The sequence below is a fragment of the Mytilus edulis genome, chromosome 8 (genome assembly GCF_963676685.1).
Source record: "Mytilus edulis chromosome 8, xbMytEdul2.2, whole genome shotgun sequence".
Lineage (NCBI taxonomy): Eukaryota > Metazoa > Mollusca > Bivalvia > Mytilida > Mytilidae > Mytilus > Mytilus edulis.
Window position 1 is genome coordinate 38,803,787 of NC_092351.1, and position 22,266 is coordinate 38,826,052.

Consider the following 22,266-nt stretch of genomic DNA (forward strand, 5'->3'; position numbering starts at 1 on the left):
GAAAAAAAGAGAAGTATTGACTATTGCTGAAAAATTCATAAAACTGGAAAACAATAGAACCTGAAAATCTGTGATGAAATAGATTAATTGTTGTTGTTTAACGCCACTTTCAGCTCTTTATTGTGGTGGTCAGTTTTAATTGATGGAGGTCACCAGGTTTCTGGATGAAAATCTGTAAAATTCATCTCCTCTTTGACTGATCAAACTCTCTCATCAGTTTTGAAACAAATTAAAATGCAAGGCTTTCAGGGAGCATGTGACAACTTGTAGATTATAGTTCTTGTAGAAAATAAGAAGTTAAACCAGATCAGCATTTGTCTCCCTTGTTCCTGATAAATAGTTTTCTACTTGGCAATCTACTGGATAGTATTTTTAGTTGAAATTGAACCAAACAAATCAGGTAAGGAAATGACACCAATTCAAATTGTGTCAATGAAAATTCTGTAACTTTGAATACATGTGGACTTATATTGTAGTTAAATAAGAGTATACTTTTTTTAAAAGTGATAAATCTGATGGTACATGTATGTCCAAATACTTATACTCTTCAAAATGCAAGTAAAATGTACATATGTCTATTTCAAAATATTGAAAATTTTGAAGTACAAAATTTGTGAAATAATTGCAATGCAGACAGAAAGTGACCATATTCATTTCCCTCAAGGTTATCAATTAATTGAATGGGAATCAAAGTTTGAATGCACTAAACTTTATAGAATAGTAATTCAACCAAGCAAATTTTTAATCATCTATGTTAAACACTGAGCAAATATTGAATTAATAATTTCAATATCATTTTGCAAGGCAGTGGACAAAAATTAATCTTTTGCAAGCATGTTCAAATATTAATACAATGAACACACAGAGATGCATTTCTACTCAGTTAGTTTCTAAATCAATTTCAAATCAAGCTTGTCTTTGACAATACTTCTGCAAAAATGCTGGAATAAGTATAATTCATATTTTAATAGTTATCATTTTTACACAGTGACAGATTTTAAATTTGACTAAATGTTTTATCTCATGTGAACTAAACCTGAAATTTCGGCTTTTCAATGGTACGGGTTAGGGAAAGTTTATACATTTCAGATCTTTAAAGATTTAATTCAAATTATATCAATGATTAATTATTTTTCATAAAATAGTGATGGAATTTTTTTTTCTTTCACAGGGGTCAGAGGATGGGAAAATGGTATACTAATATACTGATTAATGGGTTGTAAAATTGAAAAGAAATTTCGGACAGCAGTGGAAAAATTGAAATATTTGGTACCATCTGCCACTAAAGTACATATAAATGGTGACATTTAGTTATCTACCATTTTAATCCTAATATGTTTATGCAGATTACTATATTGTTAGGAGTGCTCAGTTTAATTCACCACAGAGCCAAATGACCGAGGTTTTGAAAATTAAAGGTGTCCATATAAACATTTTCATTAATATTTATTATTAATAGGAAGTTCCGAGACCTTAGGAAATGGGGCGAGAAATTTAATTGTGAATTATTTAAACATTAAAAATTATTTCTTTTAAGGTTTTAAATCCATCTGTTGCTAAAATTCCTAGAGATGGACATGCTTTAAACTTCACTGCATTTAATCTCCCATTTCTGATGCTGGTCAGCACTGGTCACTTTTGGTCAAGGATCTCACACCTAGTTAGTTAATATGAATTTTGTCCATTCATGATTTCACAGCTATTTGAATTGACCAGTTTAATTTTTCCCATTAATAATAAATTTCCAAATAATTGTTGTTGTCCCCATTTTACAATTCATGTCAGAAGAGAAACCATCAAAGCTTAAAATTACAGCTGTAAAAAAACTCATTTTCAAAGATATCAATTTGAAATAAAAAAAATTCTGGACATATGCTGACAGAATTATAACCTGTTAGACGTGACCCTCAACCTCACCACCCTGACCTCAAGTTGTAAATAGTAACCTTGTATTTTGTAGATGAAGTTAATGTGATTTGTAATGAGATGAAAACTGACCTGTGGTCACCTGGCCAGTTTACCTGCAGCCATGTATGCTAAAAGGTGTTAACTACTGGTCAATGTGGCTTCAAATCAGATCAAAAATGAGTTTAATTGTCTCAAATTCAAATTATAAGGTTTAATCGGCTAATTTAAATGTTTACAATGTACTTCAGGAAATGCTTTTTTGCCATTAATTCAATATCAAGGGAAGAATTATTGTATATATTATTTCTAATAATTCAGAAAACAAACAATTCCCTGTTCACTTGTTAGATTTTATCAGATTTTGTTACAATAAGCAAATAGAAGAAACTGATTCTAATGAATATAAATTAGCCTACTTTGAAAAGTTTTCTATTTTTTTTCCTCCACTCAATGGGTTCAAAAGTTTGAAAACATCAAACGGTTAAAAATTAAAATTTGAAATATAAAGCTATTATGGTTAAAACCAAAATTTACAATTGAAAGCTTTTATGAATGATATTTTTTAAATGACCTCTGCATAGGTCATCAAGCTTCATTTAACCTTCGGTATCAGGGATGAAAGTAGCTCAGTGCAGTTTTTAAATACATGTAGTAAATTTCTTTTTTTACAATTTTACTCATTTTTAATAATAAAAATTTGGAAATTTCAAAATAATGGAAAACTAAGAAAACTAAAATCAAGGGATTCAGGCCAGCGAGTCAAGCAGAAATATGAGAAACTTAAAAAATTGTGACAAATTACAATCACCTGTTTTATTTCTAGACATACCCAATTCACACCACATTTTCAATGTTGAATGCTCCCCAATAAATCCAGGACATACCGTTCCCATGTATAAAAAATCAGCAATGATTGTAGTGCAAACCCATGATTTAACCAGCTCATTGATAGGAATGATTCAGCTATCACATGCATCTCCTTCGTGATTGGCATTGTTTTAAAAAAAAATGTAAAATGGACAATTAATGCATATTTATCGTTGTTATCTCATGACGCATCTACGTTCAGTACAGATTGACATTTTGAATGTGAAAAATTAATGTGTATTTATTGCGGAATATGATTTTCACATTATATTACTAGATTAAGTAGTAACACAATATTGAACAAATTTTTTTTCTCACTATTGTTGTTATATTGCAACCCACTGAAATAGGGAGGTATCCGTTTGCGCCAAAAATGTGTCCTTTTGCGCCACAACTTTTTTCTCCAATGCTACGTTTGCGCCACATGTTTTAAAATTACATGGTATTATTTGCGCCAAAAGTAAAACATACGATTGCGCCAATTAGCAGAAAAATGACTTCCATACTCCTCTATTCGGACTTGGAACTGGCAGTTTACACGGCAAATGTTTCCTTTTCTGAATATCTTCTTTTTACTGCTGCTGCAGGGGTACTTCCCAATTTAATGTATGTAATAGCTTGTAACTTCACTTTATTGTCCAAAAACACAAACATTGAAGGTTGAAATGCATAAAACAGTTCATAATAATTCCTAACAATAATAAAGCCCATACGCATGGTGGGAACAAAGCACTGTGTCATCATTATATGTGGCTCAAACTTAATCAGCAACAGCTTCTTTTCTCTCTCTATTGATATATCTTTATCAAATATTCAGCAAAGCAATACGTTTTATTCTCTCTCTTTACATTGAATGTCTAATGCATTTCAAGTCATTTCTCTCCAGATGCTCATCTTCATGGTGAACTATCTCTGAACTTATGATACTTTTTAAGCCAAAAATAAGAATAAATATACATTAATCACTGATATTTATGATAGATATGTGTACAGGTAAATTGGCGCAAATGAGTTCCGAATATTGGCGCAACTGATACATTTGGAAAACTAAATTTGGCGCAAATGATACCCCTGAAAAACAGTAATTGGAGCAAAAGGACTGCTGCCCCGAAATAAACGAAAACCCTTTATGTTGGACATCCAATTAATTAAACTCATAAACAATGCTAAAATATGATCACAATTTTTAACTTCCAAAAGAATTTTCATTAATTATTCATACATTGCTCTGATAAAAAAAAAGACATAAAAATTCCAAATAATTGAGGAAAGAACCAAAAAAGGCTGAGCTTTGAAAGAAGAAAAAAAAAAGAGATAGAAATTCCAATTTATTGAAGAATAAACGACACAAGGCTTTAAAGATTTCAAGATTACAAAGAGATGATAACAATTTTAAATGGTCCTAGTTATAATTAGATGATGAGAACAATAAATCTACTCAAATGGAGAAGCAGTGATGATAGATGGAATCATGTCCAGAGTTATAATAGACAAATTGGTCATTAAAATCCGAAATAGGTGGACAAAGGATGTCCATTTCACTGTCCACTAGTAGCCTAATTAATCACTGGGTACAGTTATCACCCAAATGCCCATGTCACGATCTCACTTTCTATCTTCAAACAAAATTATTTCTGAAAAGTGGACAATGTTAAATGATGTTGTATCCTTTCATCGTGAACATTCATCTTTGTCGGTATTTTAATATTCCTATTATAATTAAACATTTAAACGGACAATTAACCTTTAAGGGCTTTGGCAAATATAGGATTATTCCTAAATGTTCCCCAAATAGAATATTTAATGTACAATATGGTCATTCAAATTTAACTTAAAATGTAATTATGCCTTCATCAACGTTCTTCTGTATCATCTATTCTGACCACAAGTAATGTTAAACAATTAATTAACAGTAATTAAAAAAAAGATTGAAAACATCCCCCCAAAGAGCAAGGTTCACTTTAGGCCAAATATAGCCTTAAATTTAACCTACGTCTTCCCTGCATTAGAGTACAATTTTAGCTTCAGAATCAACATTATTGATATATTGTCAAAATACATTATTTTGTGCATTTTTCTGACCTAAAAGCTTGAGGAAATCCTTGGTCGCAACCTAGGATCCTTAATGTTCTGTAATCAAAAGTTGCCAATGATGATATTGCAACCCTAGAAACAAACACTTTCTGGATCGTTGGTGGCGGTCATAGTAAATTGTGCAATTCTTTTTTTAAAGAATATTGAAAATTTGACAAAATGTAACAAAACAAATAAGGCATACTAAAGGAGTCAATACATGTACTACCCATTATGTCATTTTTAAAATGAACTACCAAATTGAAGTTATTTTGTGTTAACAGTAATATAGCAACTATTTTTATGTGAAAGTTTTTGCCTGATTAATAAAACATCAGAAATTTAAGGCCAATTTTAGCCCTTTTGAGCATTCTCCTTTGTTCCCTTTAAATGCAAACCTTTTATCTAAAAACTAGCAGATGAACAAAATAGCTTATGTTATTTCAGTTGGACTGGTGTAGAATAAAAAGTCGTTAGATTCACTAGTTCAGCCACATCTATCTATGCTTTAACAACTAGTGATTTAATTTCAAATCAGCATCCCTTTAGCTGCTGATCTTTTTACAGGTTTTTCTCTGGATTTAACAGGGGCTGTTGAGACTTTGAAATTTTTTAGTTATGTCTCTTGTTGAAGAATGGATACTTGATGTGTTTTGGTTATTTTTGATCTTGAGTTATAATTTTTAAATGAAGCACAGAAATTGGTACCAAGGAAAATACATGAATCCATATTTCACAATAAATGAATTGGGCACCATTTCTTATTATACTTGCAACACCAGTGTATGTCATATGGAGAAGATACAGACCCTATTACTTTTAATATTGACCTGAATGACATCCAATAAAGAGATATTTATCTGTAATATGAACATAATTTTGATTTATCATTCAAATTAGAAGTAATTTGAAATAATTATACACACAGAGGGTCAGTTTCATCATATTTCTTAACACCATGTTCCAATTATATATGAAGATTGGGAGGTCATCTAGTACTCCAGTACAAAGTGTTGGACTTTAATTTAGTGGTGGTTTACATCAAACATATGAGAAAGGGGGTGACTTGGGGTGCTCATTTCTGAAAATTCAGCTTAAAACAAATCCCACTCAGTGGTGGATCCAGGGTGTGTGTGTGTGTTTCTTGGGTCGGAAATCACCCTTTTTTTTGGACGATCAATGCATTTGAATGGGGACATATAGTTGGAACTTCCCTTTATCCTGGGTTCGGTCATCCCCCTTATATCAAATTCATATTTTGAGCCTTGCCACTTTCCTAGGATAATTAATTAAACAGGTCTCTGATTAATTTACCCAGCAAATATCTATATCATATCATTTAATTACCAAATAATTATAAATCTGGATTATGAAATTAAACCAATACCATCTTATTTTAATAACCTGGTCACACTTGTGGCATCACGTTCAATCATTTTCACATTAGCTGCTGTTTAAGTTATCTTAATTGCCATGATATTATATAATTTTTCCAATCATTACTCCATAATTGTGAAATGAATATGAACCAGAAAACCAGTAGTTGTTGAAAGATTTTTATGAAAATAAGGTGGATGTTGTATAAATGGATAACAGCAATAAACAAAAATATTTTACAGTGCATCAGACCACACCAATGCTTATTTACATTGTATTCCTTTTTTTTCCCAAAAATTTTGACCTTTCATTTGAGTAACATAATTCTATTATGATTTAAATTTCCAAAGTTTAAATATAAGAAGTCAGGAGCGGATCCAGCAATTTTAAAAGGGGGGGGGGGGGTCCCAACCCAGAGTAAAGGGGGGTTCCAACTATATGCTCCCGTTCAAATGAATTGATCGGCCAAACAAAGGGGGGTTCCAACCCCCGGACCCCCCACTGGATCCGCCAATGGAAGTAACCATACAGACCAAAGTTTTTGATAAAAAAATAAATTAGTATAAACTAATTTATAAGTAGATGATCAAATGTCAAAAATTAACAGATACAATAACAGACAAAAGCCACCAAATGAAATCAAGAGCTCACAATGCATTCAGCCACATAGGCTAAGAAAAGTTTTTGTGCTTAATTAACTTCTAATTTTCCTAGATAACACAATCAAGTAAATTGTAAATGATATCTTTGGAAGTCAGTTGCGGATCTAGAAATTTTCATAAGTGGGGGACCGCTGGCTGCCTAAGTGGGGGCCTACTCCCTTCACGCTTAAGTCATTCCCTATATAACCAACCAAATTTTTTTCCCCCCTAAATCCGCCTCTGGAAATATCTTATCCTCTTCCAGTTTTAAAAGAATATATGTCTGGTATATTCTTGGGGTTAAATACCTCCTTAGTTTAACATGCCAAATGCAATATTTTCTTTAAACTTTTGAAAATGATGAAATGAATTCCAATTAAAAAATCCTGATTATCTCCCCTTAACCACCTATACTAAATGCATTTTCAAACCATTTCAAACTAATTTTTAAAAGTTTTGTTGTTTAATGCCCACACACCAACTAGTGTAAGGGGATTGGTTTCAAGCTTATAAACATGTTTAACCCAACCACAGTCTGTATGTGCCTTTCCTAAGGTATAAAACCTTCAATTCAGTGGTTTGTAAATTTAATTTTTTTATTAAATGTTTTTAGCTCATATCAGGCCACAAGTTTACTCTTAATTTTTTTTCATTTTGATATGGTGGGGTTTATAGCTTACTATACAGTTTGTGTTTTGCTTATTAATGAAGGTTGCATGTTTCCCTATAGATATGAACATCCTTGTCTTTTGGTCTTTGAAATGTCATGTGATGTCTCATTGGCCATCATAACACATCTCCTTATGTTTATATTGAAGTTTACATTTTTCTTACCTGGGAAATTTCTTATATCTACAAGCATTCTAGTAGAAGCTGTTTCACTATCTTACTCTTCTTTTCTTATATTTCAGATTATAATATGAATAAAATTACCTGTAAAAAAAAAGAATCGTTACATAATTGTTTCTAAATATCAACAATATAGCTGATGATAGCATTTCCAAAATGTTTGGTACTGAGACATCTTTATTCAAATATATATTGGAATAAAAACATGTGCCTTACAGAACTTCTAAAATTCTGCATGATTAACATTAAGTAAGTCTCAAGTCTTCTAAACATGTAGAATTAAGAGCTTTTAATAAAACTTATTCTACAATAATGAAGACACCTTCTTTACAGATTTTACATTTCACTTAAATAAACTTTAACCCCTTCCACATTCTGTATGTATGTGCATGTCCCAAGTCAAGAGCCTGTAATTCAGTTGTTATTTGTTGGTGTGTTGCATATTTGTTTTTGATTCATTTTTTGTTCATTAATTTGGCTGCTAGTTTTCTTGTTTGAATTTTTTTACATTTGTGATTTCGGGGCCTTGTATAGCTGTTGAAAGCTGTACAGTGACCTATATTTGTTAATTTTTGTGTCATTTGGTCTCTTGTGTAGAGTTGTCTCATTGGCAGTCATACCACTTCTTTTTTTATATTTATAACTTGCAAATTAGTGAATATATCATTGTTACAATTGTTGGGAAATATTGTTTTTTCCCCCAGCCATATTTTATTTTGCAACTCTCACAATAAAGTATTGAATGATAGAAATTGTATTTTTTAGTGATTTAAATTATGATAGAAGATGAATTTCATTTTATTCTTCTATGTAGCAGTTAGCCTAGCAGTTATACTGATTTGCTCAGATATGTTATTGATCTATGCCATCAATTTTTCGAGATAAGAAAAAGTGTAAAGTGTAACCTTCGAAAATTCATACATTTATCTTTTTACTTCCAGGAACAGATTTTGGTAAAAGATATTTCTTATAAACAGCATCCTCTAATGCCAGACATTGTTATTAGCATATATAATTAGTAATTTTTATTATATGTAATAATTGAGATGATGTATTGAAATGTACTGATCATGAGGTGTAAGGTCTATGATTAATAAAGAAATGGAATTCATACAAGAAAAATAATTTAATTTAGAATTTAGTACATTTCCACCTACCAAATCCAAGAAACAGTAAAGAAAACTTTACAATTAACTCATACTAATGAAGCATAGAAGTCAAAGACCAGTTTATTTATTCAACAGGATACAGACATGGGTCAAATCAAACAATCTGAGACTGAAATTAGAAAATTATATAAAATTATATCAATGTTTATTTTTCTATAACATCTTTCCTGGTTGTTAAGCTAGGAGAATATTTTCTATCAAAATATCATTATCCAGTATAATACAAAATAATCATGGTACAAGTCCCCTGTCTGATTTTATCATTATCCTACAAAGAACTGAGGATTCTAATCTCCATCCCCGAGGGATGTTTATACAAGCTTGTCAAGTTAGCCTGTAAAAGTCCCACCTCTTTATCAAAGATGATAGGAGATATTATCAATCCTTGTCTAACACCCCTGTCTAGCATATAACTATCTTATGATTAAAACTTATTATTCTATCACCATCTGAGATTATCTTATTATAAAGAGCTATAATCCTCATTATGGACAGAATTTATTTACTATTGAAATTCCATGAATAGAATTTTGATAAATATAACTGTATGTTTATCTAAATAAACTGTTATATTGTCTTTGTAAAATTTACCTCCTTAAATTCTTAGAATTCCATGCATCTAGTACTGGGTCTTTGAAAGGTATAAGTTAATACTACTGTAGAATATGTAAGCTGAAATGCACTGCTGTTTCCTATTAATCTGAAAGTATAAGAAAACAAGTTACTTGCATAGAATGTTTAGGCCAAAACAAAAATATATTGTCAGGTTATTGTCTCTTTGATGCATTCCCTATTTCCATTCTTTATTCTATTGTTTCCCTATCTACTTGGTAGGAAGGTGAGACACATAATAATTTTGTTTTTAAAAATATGTTACATAGATTATATACAGAAAGGTTCTGGATTTGACCTATGCTGACATTCAGATGTCTAAACTTTATAACTTTAACCAAAACATCCATAAAACAGATTGGGGTAGGCATGATAATTTAAAGTTAGGTAAGGATTTATTTAGCATTCATGCCCAGTAACCTTCAAATTGAATGACCCTAATGAGCATATGTTGCTCACCTAGATCTATATATATGCAACAGTGAATGGACCCTCTCTAACATTGTAGACTAAAATTTATTCTATGTTGATCTTGTATTGCTGATTAGCTAGATTTTTGGCCAAAATAAGGCTCTGACTGCATCTACACATTTACATGTCAAAGATTCATTTAAATTTAAGAATATCATTAACTGAGTATCTGGTTAGTATTTGGAATTGTCAATCTTAAGAACCCATCAAAGAATTCTACAACTGATATGACACACAGAAAGGAAACTAATCAAATAGCTATCATCAATTCTACTAATTTTTCTGATAAAATAAATATTTATATATTTATAAATCATTTCATATGTCCAAGTTACTTTATCTAATTAGCAATAAATTACAATTAATGAAGAAGTGAATGAAAAGGAATTTCAATTTTATAGGCAAATTTACATTTGATGAAAAATAGAGATTTTTTTAATTTATTTTCATTGAAAATGGACAAAATGAAACTTATACGAATATTGACAAGTGGTTTATTTTCCCCAAGGTTTCAGAAGTTAAACATGTTTAAAATATTTTTTTTTAATTTGGTCATATCAGGGCCTTTTACAGCTGATGTTTAATAATTGGATTTTCTCATTGTTGAAGGCAGTTAGATGACCACATCATTTGAAATTTTGTTGAAAATTGGTCTCATTGGCAATCATTCCATGTCTCCTTCTTTTTCTCAACCTTAACCATGTTAACATATATATTTTTTATAAAAAAAAATCCTCTCTTATTATTCATTAGGAAGCTTGGAATAGTGAACTTTTTTTTAAAAATTTCTGACCCCCTTTTAAAAAACATGGATTTTTTTGTTTTCTTTAAAAATGTTTTTTAATATTAGATTTTTGTTTAATTGACATAGAATACCTGTTCATATCATATTATGACTAATTCACCAAAAAACATTCCATTCTTTGCCTACAGCAAAAGTCAACAAGTCAAGGCATTCAAACACATGTCTTCTTCAACAAGATCTTTGATCAAAATCACCTATTGTTTGAAATTCTATGTTCAAAGGGAAACTGTTATCAAAATATTTAAACAATGACAACAATCTGATCTTATTTACTGGTATTTTTTGACAAGATGATGAATTAATTTCAACTGTACTCTATGTTTTCCTCAAAATATTTTTTTTGTATTAATGCACTTTCATTTATTGGTGCCAATTTTTGTGGGTTTGGGAAAAATCAAATTTTGTGGATATATAGTATTTCAGGGATTTGCAAAAGTTTACATACAAGAGTATAGAAAATGTATACTATTGAATATTTTAATTCTAGTTTTATACCAATGAAATCCACAAAAGTTGGTATCATTAGTACAGGAATCTAATAATTTTTTAATGATCTGTTTCTGCTTCTTATTTTTCTACACAAAGCAAGAAAAAGTAAAAAATTGTATCCAACCATCATCATGTTACATGTTATGTTGTACTAAAAAGAACTATTTGTAAGGGGATTGAATGAGGGGAAGGGTATTCCTTTATTTCTTCATTCTTTTATATACAGGCCATTTTTCTCCTCTCGATATAATTTTTGTCCATTATTCTCTAGATTGGCTAGACTCACAATATAAAGCAACAGGGGTTAAAAATGTTTGTTACAGCTGACTAGCCCAGGACCTTTTGGCAGCAGGATTTTACTAGCCCTGTTGGAAGAACTGCTAGTCCATCAAAACTGACCTGCTAGCTCTAGCATGTCTTAAAAATCAAGATTTTGCTGCATAACACAAAGTGGGTGACCTTTGTTTTGAAGGAGACATTATACACTGTATTTAATAATTTTTGTTGATCTGCTATTTATTCTGTTGGTGCTTAACCTAACTTAGGTGTTCCCACATTCAAAGCAGACGTTTTATTGGCGTGCTTGGGGCAATATTCACAGAGCATCGTCTGTTTTTTTCATCAGCAACAGCCTACCTTACCAGGGGAATCATTGTGTCCCAGTTCTGCCAACTTTTCGGGAAGTAAATGCGTGATTTTTTGGCCAAATTGTAAAGATTAAAGAGAAAAAACAATAGATCAAAGGAAAATGCCGCCAAATAAGCCTGAAAATGTGTGAGTATCAAGCTAAAGACATGAAAGGCTTGCTGTCTTGGACACTATAAAAAAATTTCCCGCTTTTCCGGGTCGTATTTGGCATTTTTGGGGGATGAATTTTCAGCCTTGTTACCCCCTTCATCTACCGTTTTTCGTTTTGAAACTGATGAAGTTCCTGGGGTGAGTGCGACTTGGCAGCCCTGCTGTCCTGGACACTATTAATTTTTTTTCTGCGGCTTTTTCCTGTCGTATTTAGCATTTTTGGGGGATCGTAACTCCTTTCATCTACCGTTTTTCGTTTTGAAACTGACGAAGTTCCTGGGGTTCCTGTACTAAAATATTAAGAAATATTTTGTTGCATGGTTTCGTGCTCAAGAGCTGTGCGACAAGAAGGGTCAATACCGATCAATACATCATACCCTCAAATATCTTTAATAATTTGAAAATATCGGCATAAGTAATGTACAATACCCCAGGCCATGGTATGAGAAATCGATATTTAAAGTACGAGAATTGCAATCAACACATGATACCAGGCCACCCAGACTTATTTGTTCTATTTTTAAAATATGTACAACAGGACCTGTACAAACCAGTTCAAATTCTTGGAATCCCGGATGACTTAATTGAATCGGATTGGCTAACATAGAGTAGTGATGAAGGGATTTTCCAGTTTCTATTTTGGAAACGTCAAGAATTTTTTGTTACTAGTCCGTCGGGCATATCGGGTTACACATTTTAATTGCCCGAGGCGTAAATGATCTAGTCCCAGGCGTGGGGCTAGTGGATTTTTTAACCCCTGAAGCAAGATGTTGTATGATTGCTAATGAGACAACTTTCCACCAGAGAACAAATGACATAGAAATTAACAACTATATAGGTCACCGTACAGCCTTCAACAATAAGCAAAACCCATAAATTCATCAGTAGACTATGCCATAAGAAAAAAGATGGCACACAATATTTGACACTACACAAGTTTAAAGACCTTAATTATATACAATAGTACATCAGTGCCTTATTTTGTACAGACAATTAGGGGGAGGGGGATTTAAAGAACACAATTATCTAACATTAAAATGAGGACAATTTGAAGAAAAAAAAAATGTTTTTTTTATTCATTCAATTTACAGATTTTATCACTTTAAAAATTCCTCAAAAGTTAAAAATCTTATGAAAACAAGAACAGAAAAGGAATATGCAATGTATAAAGATTGTCCTGTTTACCAAAGCAATCAGTCATGAATGAGATGGGCAAACATACACCATTACATGTTTTCAGTGAGAACAAAGAAAGACAACTCTTCTTACACTTTGGAATTAAATGCTAAATTTTTGGTTTGTTATTTTCAGACATTTCTAATTGAAATGAGATAGCTTCTCTCGAATATTAATCGTCAATATTGGCAAAAAAATTACCTCATCATATCTCTTTGACACATTTCCAATTTCCATTCTTAATTTTATGACATTTTTTTGACAGGATTCAGGAAAAAAATCACAACAAAACTGAAAATTATCCTGGATTACTCTGATACGGCGTTATAAGATATACAATGTCATTGTGTATTTCTATGTTGAATTACCAACGTTACTATTATTGTATAAACTGAAGAACCTTTTAGGAATTTATCTGCAAGATCTTTATATTTTTTGTGTCGCAGCATGTGCCCCGGGAAAATGTCATTTACCTCCCCTTCATAATACATTTTAACGCGCCAAATTGAGTTATCTCCCGTTGACCTTACTTCAGAATGAATAATTTGTATGATCTTGTATGCAGACATGACCAAAAAAACCAACAACGTATTGTTTTTGTATATATATATATTAAGACATTAAATGATTTCATACATACACATAAGAACACACAACGAGGATATGTCAAACAGAAAAAAACCTCAAAATAACATTTACATACATAATCATTCTAATAAGACTCAGCTACTATTTTCAATGCTGCAATATTACATACAATTTGACTGCTGTTTTTTTCTTTGCTTGCTCGATACTTATAGAAGGGAAATATGCAAAAAAAAAAAAAAAAAACATTTTTATATATTACTATGGTTGATCGTCAGAAACTGAATCCAGTGACAGTAGGGTTCGTGCAGGATTATATAGAAGTAGGGTTCTATTATATGAAAAAAATGAAACCGCTTTCACGGAACATTCAATTGTAGATAAGACATCCAAATCGCGTTCGTTGATATTGCAATATTGTAAAGTTATAAATATACACATTAAAAGATAACATGAATTACCAAAACTATAGTTTTACTCTTGATTGCCGATTAATTGAAATAACGTTCAGTTGCAAATATTCCATGCATTTAAGATCGAAAACAATCATTTCCAGGTTAGACGAACTGGGCAAAGAAAGGCAAAATTTGACAGCAATCTAAAAATGCAGTTATGTTGAATAAGAACATCGATGGACCTCTCAGAAGGTTCTTGTGAGTGCAAAGAACGTTACACTCCATACGAAGATTCGTGTGTTTTCCAACGCGACGTGACTCCGCATCAATACCACGGAAACAAACTGGAAAATGTTTGCATCTGAGCGTTCCTAATGAAGATGCATACAGAACGCGCATTCCTGAAAATTCGGTTTGGTTCGGAGTGATAGTATCCTGTTTTTTTTTGTGATTTGTAAAAGTTCGATGAACATTAGATTTAACTACTAATAACACTGTCCGCACAGTATTGCTTTGAATTTCAATTATCAATCAAGTTACATTTTACATCGTTTTTCTATTGATTATTAAGTATACAGTCAATATTGTTTTCAATCGCTAGGCCTAGGTCTACACAGACCAGTTCATTGATAAATAATTTCATTATTAAAAAATAACTAACGAATAGTATTTTTTTAAATATTTTTTTTACAAAAGAAACTAACTGTTCATTCTTCGGAACTATTATTTTGAAATATATACCTTATTAAAATGATATATGAGTTTTACCTATACCTGAGGTGAATCAATATACATAAAATTTATATTTCTAGAGTGTCGATCGACAAGTGGGTTTTAAACTACATAAATTTAGCTTCTATTTAACTATCTCTTTGTATTATGTGTTAAATTTTCTTCTGAGAGTGGATAAAAATGCCGGGGATTCATTTAGCTGTGGATTGTAGGACCAATGTCCCAAAACAGTCTATAAGGAAAGATTTTTTAAGTAAATTTACCGATTTTTTAGCAACAAAATTCAACACGGAAGCCAAGGTAAGAATTGATCAATGTTAGTTTACTTCTGTTGCATGAACTTTGCATATAGGAGGTAGTAGATTTTAGAAAATACACATTTCACGAAAAGGGGGACTGTATACTTGTAAAAACGTGGGTAAAAAAAACTAAGTGAAAGACAATGTAAGATGAAGACTCAACAGTAGATGAGCGGCGATAACTCGCGTCATATATTTCAATTGCACTGAAGGATCAAAGGAACGGCAACAACATCGATAACTATTAATTTTCTAACATTGGTAATTTAGTCATGTCGCAGGGAGCATAACTGTAACAAATCTGTGAGGGCAAGGGATCTTTTACTATTCAAATTTTCCATAAAGTTTGATGATATACTTGAACTATATGGATACTGAATTATTTATCACTTGCTGAACGTCCGCTGGTGAACATTGCTTATTTTAGGTAAACAAGGTAGGAACACAGGATTATATGAGTCAAGTGCATACATTTTCGTCATTGCATTGAAAATGACTACATTAAAAAATAAATCTGTTATAAGTCATTACTCAAATAGATACTATATACAATTGTTAAGTGAAAGTAAATAGAAGACATGCTTTGTATACTTGATTACTTCTCTGTATAATAATGGAATAATAACCAGTCAAAGAAAAAAAGACGTTAAAAAGTCGTTTGGCAGTGTTCCCAAATTATATATAAACACATCTGATTTGGTGTTTAAACCTAAATACTAAATAAATAAATGCATTCTATCTGCATTTAAATTAATCAAACCATTGAAAAGGTCGCCAATAACACCATCGAGATAGGCGGTAGCTTTACATAATGTTCCTATAGAAAAGATCGATTTTATTGAAACCAATTTATAAGAAATTTTCATATTTATTTTATTTTCTATATAAAAAGCGAAACTATACACACTGAGGTTCGATTAAATGTTGAATATTCTATTGACGCCTCAGTATATATTATTATTGGAGTGCGCTCTGCCGTATGACATTACAAACCCACTACATAAGGTGAAGAAAGTAGATATGAATATGTACGGAGAGAAACACAAAAAACCGATATACAAATTAAGATTCGCTTCATCAGAGTATAAATGTTTTCATTTTGTTTGGAGTTTGTATATGCATGAATTTGCTTTGACAGACTGCTTGTTGGTTTGGGGGATAAAAAGGGGGGCACAAACAAAAATTCCAATATTTCATTAGAAAGTTTCAGCTCATTTCTATTGATTTGCCTCTGAATTAACACTTAATGCCAAGCACATATCTATAAACTCAACAGGGATCTGTAGATACCACAAAGTTTTTCACTCTCTAGTCGATTTATCTCTCTCTGGCGCTCCCGTCTCTGCTGTACGATTCTGTTAATTGATATTTTTTGGAAACGGTGCTACGAGTTCTTGCCTATACATGGAACATTTCAGTCACTTAGTGAAAATAATGATTTTTTTTTGTTGGAATCTTGATACGATTAAGGCAGCCATAAGGTTTTAATTTGGGTAAACTAAGGGTTTTGATATTGCAGTGTATTCATTTGTACAAGGAGTATTGTTTATTCCATTAACCTGCTGCCTTTATATGATCCGTTTAAAACATCTGCTGACAATCTAGATATATATACAGATGGTCGTAAGTTTTTCGCTTTTAATCAGGCACCATTTTGCTGTTTATATAAAAAGAAGAAGATGTGGTATGATTGCCTCTGAGACAGTTTGCCACCATAAACCACGTGAAGTAAAAGATAGCAAAAAAGTTCATGTTTACTGCCTCCTGCAAGACAGTCATGTATTCTTAATGTACATTGTACTAGAACACACCCGTGATATCGCGGGTCCGTGACTGATATATTATAACTATGCGTATGCCTTATTTTAGTATTGGTATTGTCATCTGATAAAGTCATGCCGATTATAACATGTATAAGGTGCACAGTTTTATCTGTTTTCAAAATATTTCTGTTTGAACCCGTCGACCTGGAACCTATCAATTATTGGTAATATTAATAATTTGGAAAACAAAAGGGCCTGGAATGGAATATTTTTTACTCAACAGTATACAGTAAAATTCTAAATACACTGTTTGGTGGTGCGCCTGTCTGATGCGGAACGTACAGATAAGGTAATGGGTAACTATTGGTATCGGTGTCGGACTCGATCCGGAACTTCATAATTATTGGCAATATTAATTACGTGGAAAACAAATGGGCCTAGAGTGGTGTAATTTTTAATCAACACCATTGTACTATATTAGTTATATATAAAGTTGAATTCTTTGATTCATCGTTTTTACGTGATGACGGCTGACAAATTGGACCTCGTAATTTTAGTATTATAGATGTCATTGAGTCAAATATTTGTGACTGTTCATTTGATTTAATTAAATCTAAAGTAACACACATAAATTATCTTACATTTTAGAATATACAAGTAGAAATACAAACAGATATTTTGATGATGAGGGCAGGATCTTCATCGCCAATGATGAATATGAATTTCTACCACAACTCAGATAAAGTGGATCAAAAATCAAAAACTTCCTGTGCAGCTATCATTGCCGAATTTATGGGAGAAGAACTAAAATTACCTGTTGACAGGTGAGATATATAGAACAAAAGTAGCAGTATAGTAACAATTAAACACACCAAATAAAATTGAGAATGGAAATGGGGAATGTGCCAAAGAGACAACAACCCGACCATAGAAAAAAACAACAGCAGAAGGTCACCAACAGGTCTTCAATGCAGCGAGAAACTCCCACACCCGGAGGCGTCCTTCAACTGGCCCCTAAACTGCAAATATATACTAGTTCAGTGATAATGAACGCCATACTAATTTCCAAATTGTACACAAGAAACTAAAATTAAAATAATACAAGATACTCTATTGCATTGTGGACAGATATATTCCTCACTAACTTTCTGAATTTCATGCTATAATCATTTTCTACATAAGAAAAAAGCCTGTACCAAATGACGGTTGTTATTCATTCGTTTGATGTATTTGAGCTTTTGGTTAAAGGGGAACATGAAGTTGATCCGATACTAGAAGTAGAGTCAACAACATAAGAACATCACAAACATACACATTGCTTTGCTCATTGTGGAAGGCCGTACGATGACCTATAGCTGTTAATTTCTATGTCATTTAGTCTCTTGTGAAGAGTTGTCTCATTGGCAATCATAAAATATCTTCTTTTTTATACATACAGTTTTTGTGATTTCACACATATACACAGATCCTAAATTCAAGACTTCGATATTTGGAATATAGTTTCTTCAAAAACCGCATGTTGGAAGTTTTTAAAAATTAATGAATTTAGGAAGATCTATCGAATCAAAATGGTCCAAGATTATTAATGGTGTCGTATCATACCTCCTTTCATACAGAGAAAAATATTAAAATGGCACTTAGACAATATTAACGACCAAAAACGTTTGTATATAGGAAACGAACGTTTCAATGAGAGTTTCATTAACGTTTTCCTCCGTTTTAGAGTGATACGAATGTTTGTTTGTAACAGGATTATATCAATACATATTCACATAAAAAACTTCAAAATATAGAAAGTAACAATACAATCTTTGTACCAGTAGTAGTAATGACATATTTTTATTTTTTATTTCAGGGTGCTAGTTTTATTTTTTGACACGAGAAAATGTACATGAGAAATTGACTTGTAATGGACATTCTACTATTACCTAGTAGAAGTAAACGTTGTATTTACTTAAAACATGTTATCAAAACTTGCAAACAGTTTACATTTATTTTCAGTGCTTATGTGGTATCAAGTATTTGATTAATTCAATTTAAATGCTGTCCTTTTATCAAAAGTAGAACAAAGTCAATAATTCGATTTGTTTTTACAATGTGTCGTAATATGTAAATAGAGTAAATATTTATTATACGATTAAATTATAAAATATTTTAAATTTGATGTTGTTATGCATGTGAATGGTCTGTGATCAACAACTGGTACTGTCAGAAAAGTTCATTTTACAACGGTAACTAATTTTGCAAGGGATTTAATCGAAGTCCCTAAGAACTCTGCCTGAAATGGAATTCAGAGAAGTAATGTGACAATGTCCCCCGAAAACAAACAGTCCGAACCTTAACCTCACATAAATACATGTAATAAGGAAATCTATAAATATGGGAATATATTTTTACTGCGTTCATACAGCAAAAGAGACTCGAAAGTTAAAATCTATGGAACCATGGAAGATTTTAATGTTGAAAGGTTTGGTAGAAAATCCCTTTTTAAAAGTAAATGGAGATTAAATTCAAAACACATTCGTTATTTTGCCAAAATGTAGTTTAAATCATGCTTTTTTCATATTTATAATAAAACAACACATTTTCAAACTAATCGTGTTAAATTGATTGTATTAAGTTTGAGAATATAACTTTTATAATGTGCTTTCAGAAAAGAAAAAAATAAATAGAACTATTGTCCCTGAACTCATTTTCTTTACAAAGCAAAACGATGATAATGTACTGTACATTCCTTTATAAAAATAAGTGCATCTGAATTATCTCTCCTTAAAGCACTATATAATAAGATATAAGATATACCTTGCTTCCTTGAAATGGAGAGTCTTATACAAATGAATTACATTCCCCTCTCAAAGCATATTTCATTCAGTAAACTTTTTTGCTATTAAACAATCACACATGGCGAAAGACAATGAAACTATCACAACACATTTCCGTTTCCTTTAAAAGTTCCTATAACATATCACATCACTTTGACTAATCAGATAAGTTAAAATTTTGCTGTTTCCCTTCCTTTATTTTTTGTCTTTACGTGTTTTTTGCCATAGCGTGATCAGTTTATTTTTTTTCAAGAATTTGTAGAGTGATACTGTACAAATCCTTGATTTTTTTAATTTCCCTTTCTGTATCCTTCGCCTCTCTTCTTTAAGTATATATATATGGTAAGAAAGTCATTATCGCTTTGTTGGTGTTGTTAATAGATTTATTTGTTTTTAAAATTACAGGTATTTGCACTTCGGATAATCTGGTAAAACGGGAGATAACTCGAATATAAATAAAATTCCATCACGGATTACAAATACACAAGGATAAATACAAATCTTTAAAATACACAAGTCTTATAAGAGGGGGCCTCTTATTCTAAGTCCAATTCTGAAAAGTACACGTTATGTCGCTTTTCTCGATAAATGAGATCCACACATTAATAATCTCAAATTTTTGTCTTTCATATACATTTTTAAGCTTTACACTATATGCAAACCACTCTCTACAAGAGACCAAAAGGACACAGAAATTACCAACTATAGATCACCATGCGGCCTTCAACAATGATTAAAGCCCAAACCGCATAGTCAGCTATAAAAGGCCCCGAAATAACAATGTAAAACAATTTAAACGAGAAAACTAACAGCCTTATTTATGTAAAAAAATATGATAGAACGAAAAACAAATATGTAACACATAAACAAACGACAACCACTGAATTACAGGCTACTGTAAAATGTAGCATGTTAAAAACCCGACGTAACATGTCAGTCTTGTACACGTTTAGCTCATATTTATATTAGGTTGAAATATTATAGTCCTGCATAACATTAAGCTTACCAATAGATGTTTAACAACCATTCAACCATCCACATGGTGTGGATTTAAGCATTTATATGTAAAAGTACGGTCTTCAATGAGGAAGTCCATACCGTAGTTTAAAACTTTTTGAGTTATCTCGCTTGAATCTTGAATCAGTATAAAGTGTTTTTGGCCTCGAATGTACCTGAGAAATGCACATGGAAAACAGTCGTGATAAAAATCAAACATCAACTCAAACTTGTGACTAAGAATCTGATGTACAGTAGTTGTCGTTTGTTTATGTAATTTATACGTGTTTCTCGATTCTCGTTTTTTATATAGACTAGACCTTTGGGTTTCCCGTTCGAATGGTTTTACACTAGTAATTTTTGGGCCCTTTATAGCTTTTTGTTTGGTGTGAGCCAAGGCTCCGTGTTGAAGGCCGTACATTGACCTATAATGGTTTACTTTTATAAATTGTTATTTGAATGGAGATTTGTCTCATTGACACTCACGGCCACATTTTCCTATATCTATCATACATTTTGTTCATGAATAGCACGCTAGACCATTTCTTTGAAACATGATAAAGTATTTTTTTATAATTTGAGTTTGACAAACGAATACGTACCTGCTTCCAGTGAATTGGCTTTCATTGTTTATGAAAAAAAGTTTCATAATTATATTTATCGCTAGCATTACATGTAACGTTATGTATAAAGTGTAAAAATAAAAATACTGAAAAATATATAAATTGTTGACACAAAGATATGTCGCGCGGTTTGTCATTTAGATCGATAGTATAATGAAAATGAAGACAATGGTAATTATTCAAAGTCAATGAACCATGACTGATGAAGCAGAACCAAAGAACATCAATGATACGAAATGTCAATGTTTATAATTATACTGCACACCACACTGTTGACTATATAATCAGAAGTCTTTCCATTCAAACAACCTAAACACAAACTTTCACTAGTATTTGTAAATTATATATTTCAACGTCAATGAATCATGATGAGGGACCGAGCGTGCAAGGGCTCTTTATAGCCAGAAAAGGTTGTTAAAAGCTTCCATGTGTTGTCATGATGAGGGATGGGATGTTTCACATACCATGGAGATTTTTTAAGCATGGACATTTTACTAGAAATTTAAACTTTAAAAGAAATCCAACATGCGATTTGAGATACCATTTTAAATATCATTGACTCAATATTAGTGGTTCATCTTAAACTGGTCTTATATTCATCACAAAGTTCAACATGTAAACTATGCAAAAAAAAAAATTAAATAAATCAAGGTCAATATTCCATGACTGAGGGGCATGACCAATAAATTTTCATGGAAATGAGATGTGCTAATGCTTATACATCTGAATACAAAATACCATGAGCCACCACTATTATTTTCCCTTAAACTGACCCAACCATTAAGACAATAACGATCAAAACCAAGGAGCAAACAA

At 31.6% G+C, this 22,266-nt stretch overlaps 2 protein-coding genes across 8 annotated transcripts in view; one reads left to right on the plus strand and one right to left on the minus strand.

The window, feature by feature from the left end:
• LOC139485498 (serine-rich adhesin for platelets-like) overlaps positions 1 to 13,720 on the minus strand; it is a 50,261-nt gene extending 36,541 nt beyond the window's left edge. For 2 of the 7 annotated variants that reach the window (XM_071270020.1, XM_071270016.1), the window contains exons 1-4: positions 13,636 to 13,720; positions 9,476 to 9,584; positions 8,873 to 8,993; positions 7,701 to 7,799 (exon numbers count right to left, since the gene is read on the minus strand). The gene's annotated coding sequence lies outside the window, so the exon portion shown is untranslated. Of the gene's footprint in view, positions 1 to 2,716; positions 2,903 to 7,700; positions 7,800 to 8,872; positions 8,994 to 9,475; positions 9,585 to 13,603 lie in introns of those variants that run through there. The other 5 variants (XM_071270018.1, XM_071270019.1, XM_071270022.1 and 2 more) reach the window with 5 other exon arrangements.
• Positions 13,721 to 15,016: 1,296 nt separating this feature from the next.
• Positions 15,017 to 19,171, plus strand: LOC139485500 (MIF-like protein mif-2). Its single transcript, XM_071270028.1, has 3 exons — positions 15,017 to 15,247; positions 17,658 to 17,833; positions 18,865 to 19,171. Exons 1-3 carry the CDS (start codon positions 15,128 to 15,130, stop codon positions 18,902 to 18,904), a joined length of 336 nt encoding a protein of 111 aa, XP_071126129.1. The 5' UTR covers positions 15,017 to 15,127; the 3' UTR covers positions 18,905 to 19,171.
• The last annotated feature ends 3,095 nt before the right edge of the window (positions 19,172 to 22,266 follow it).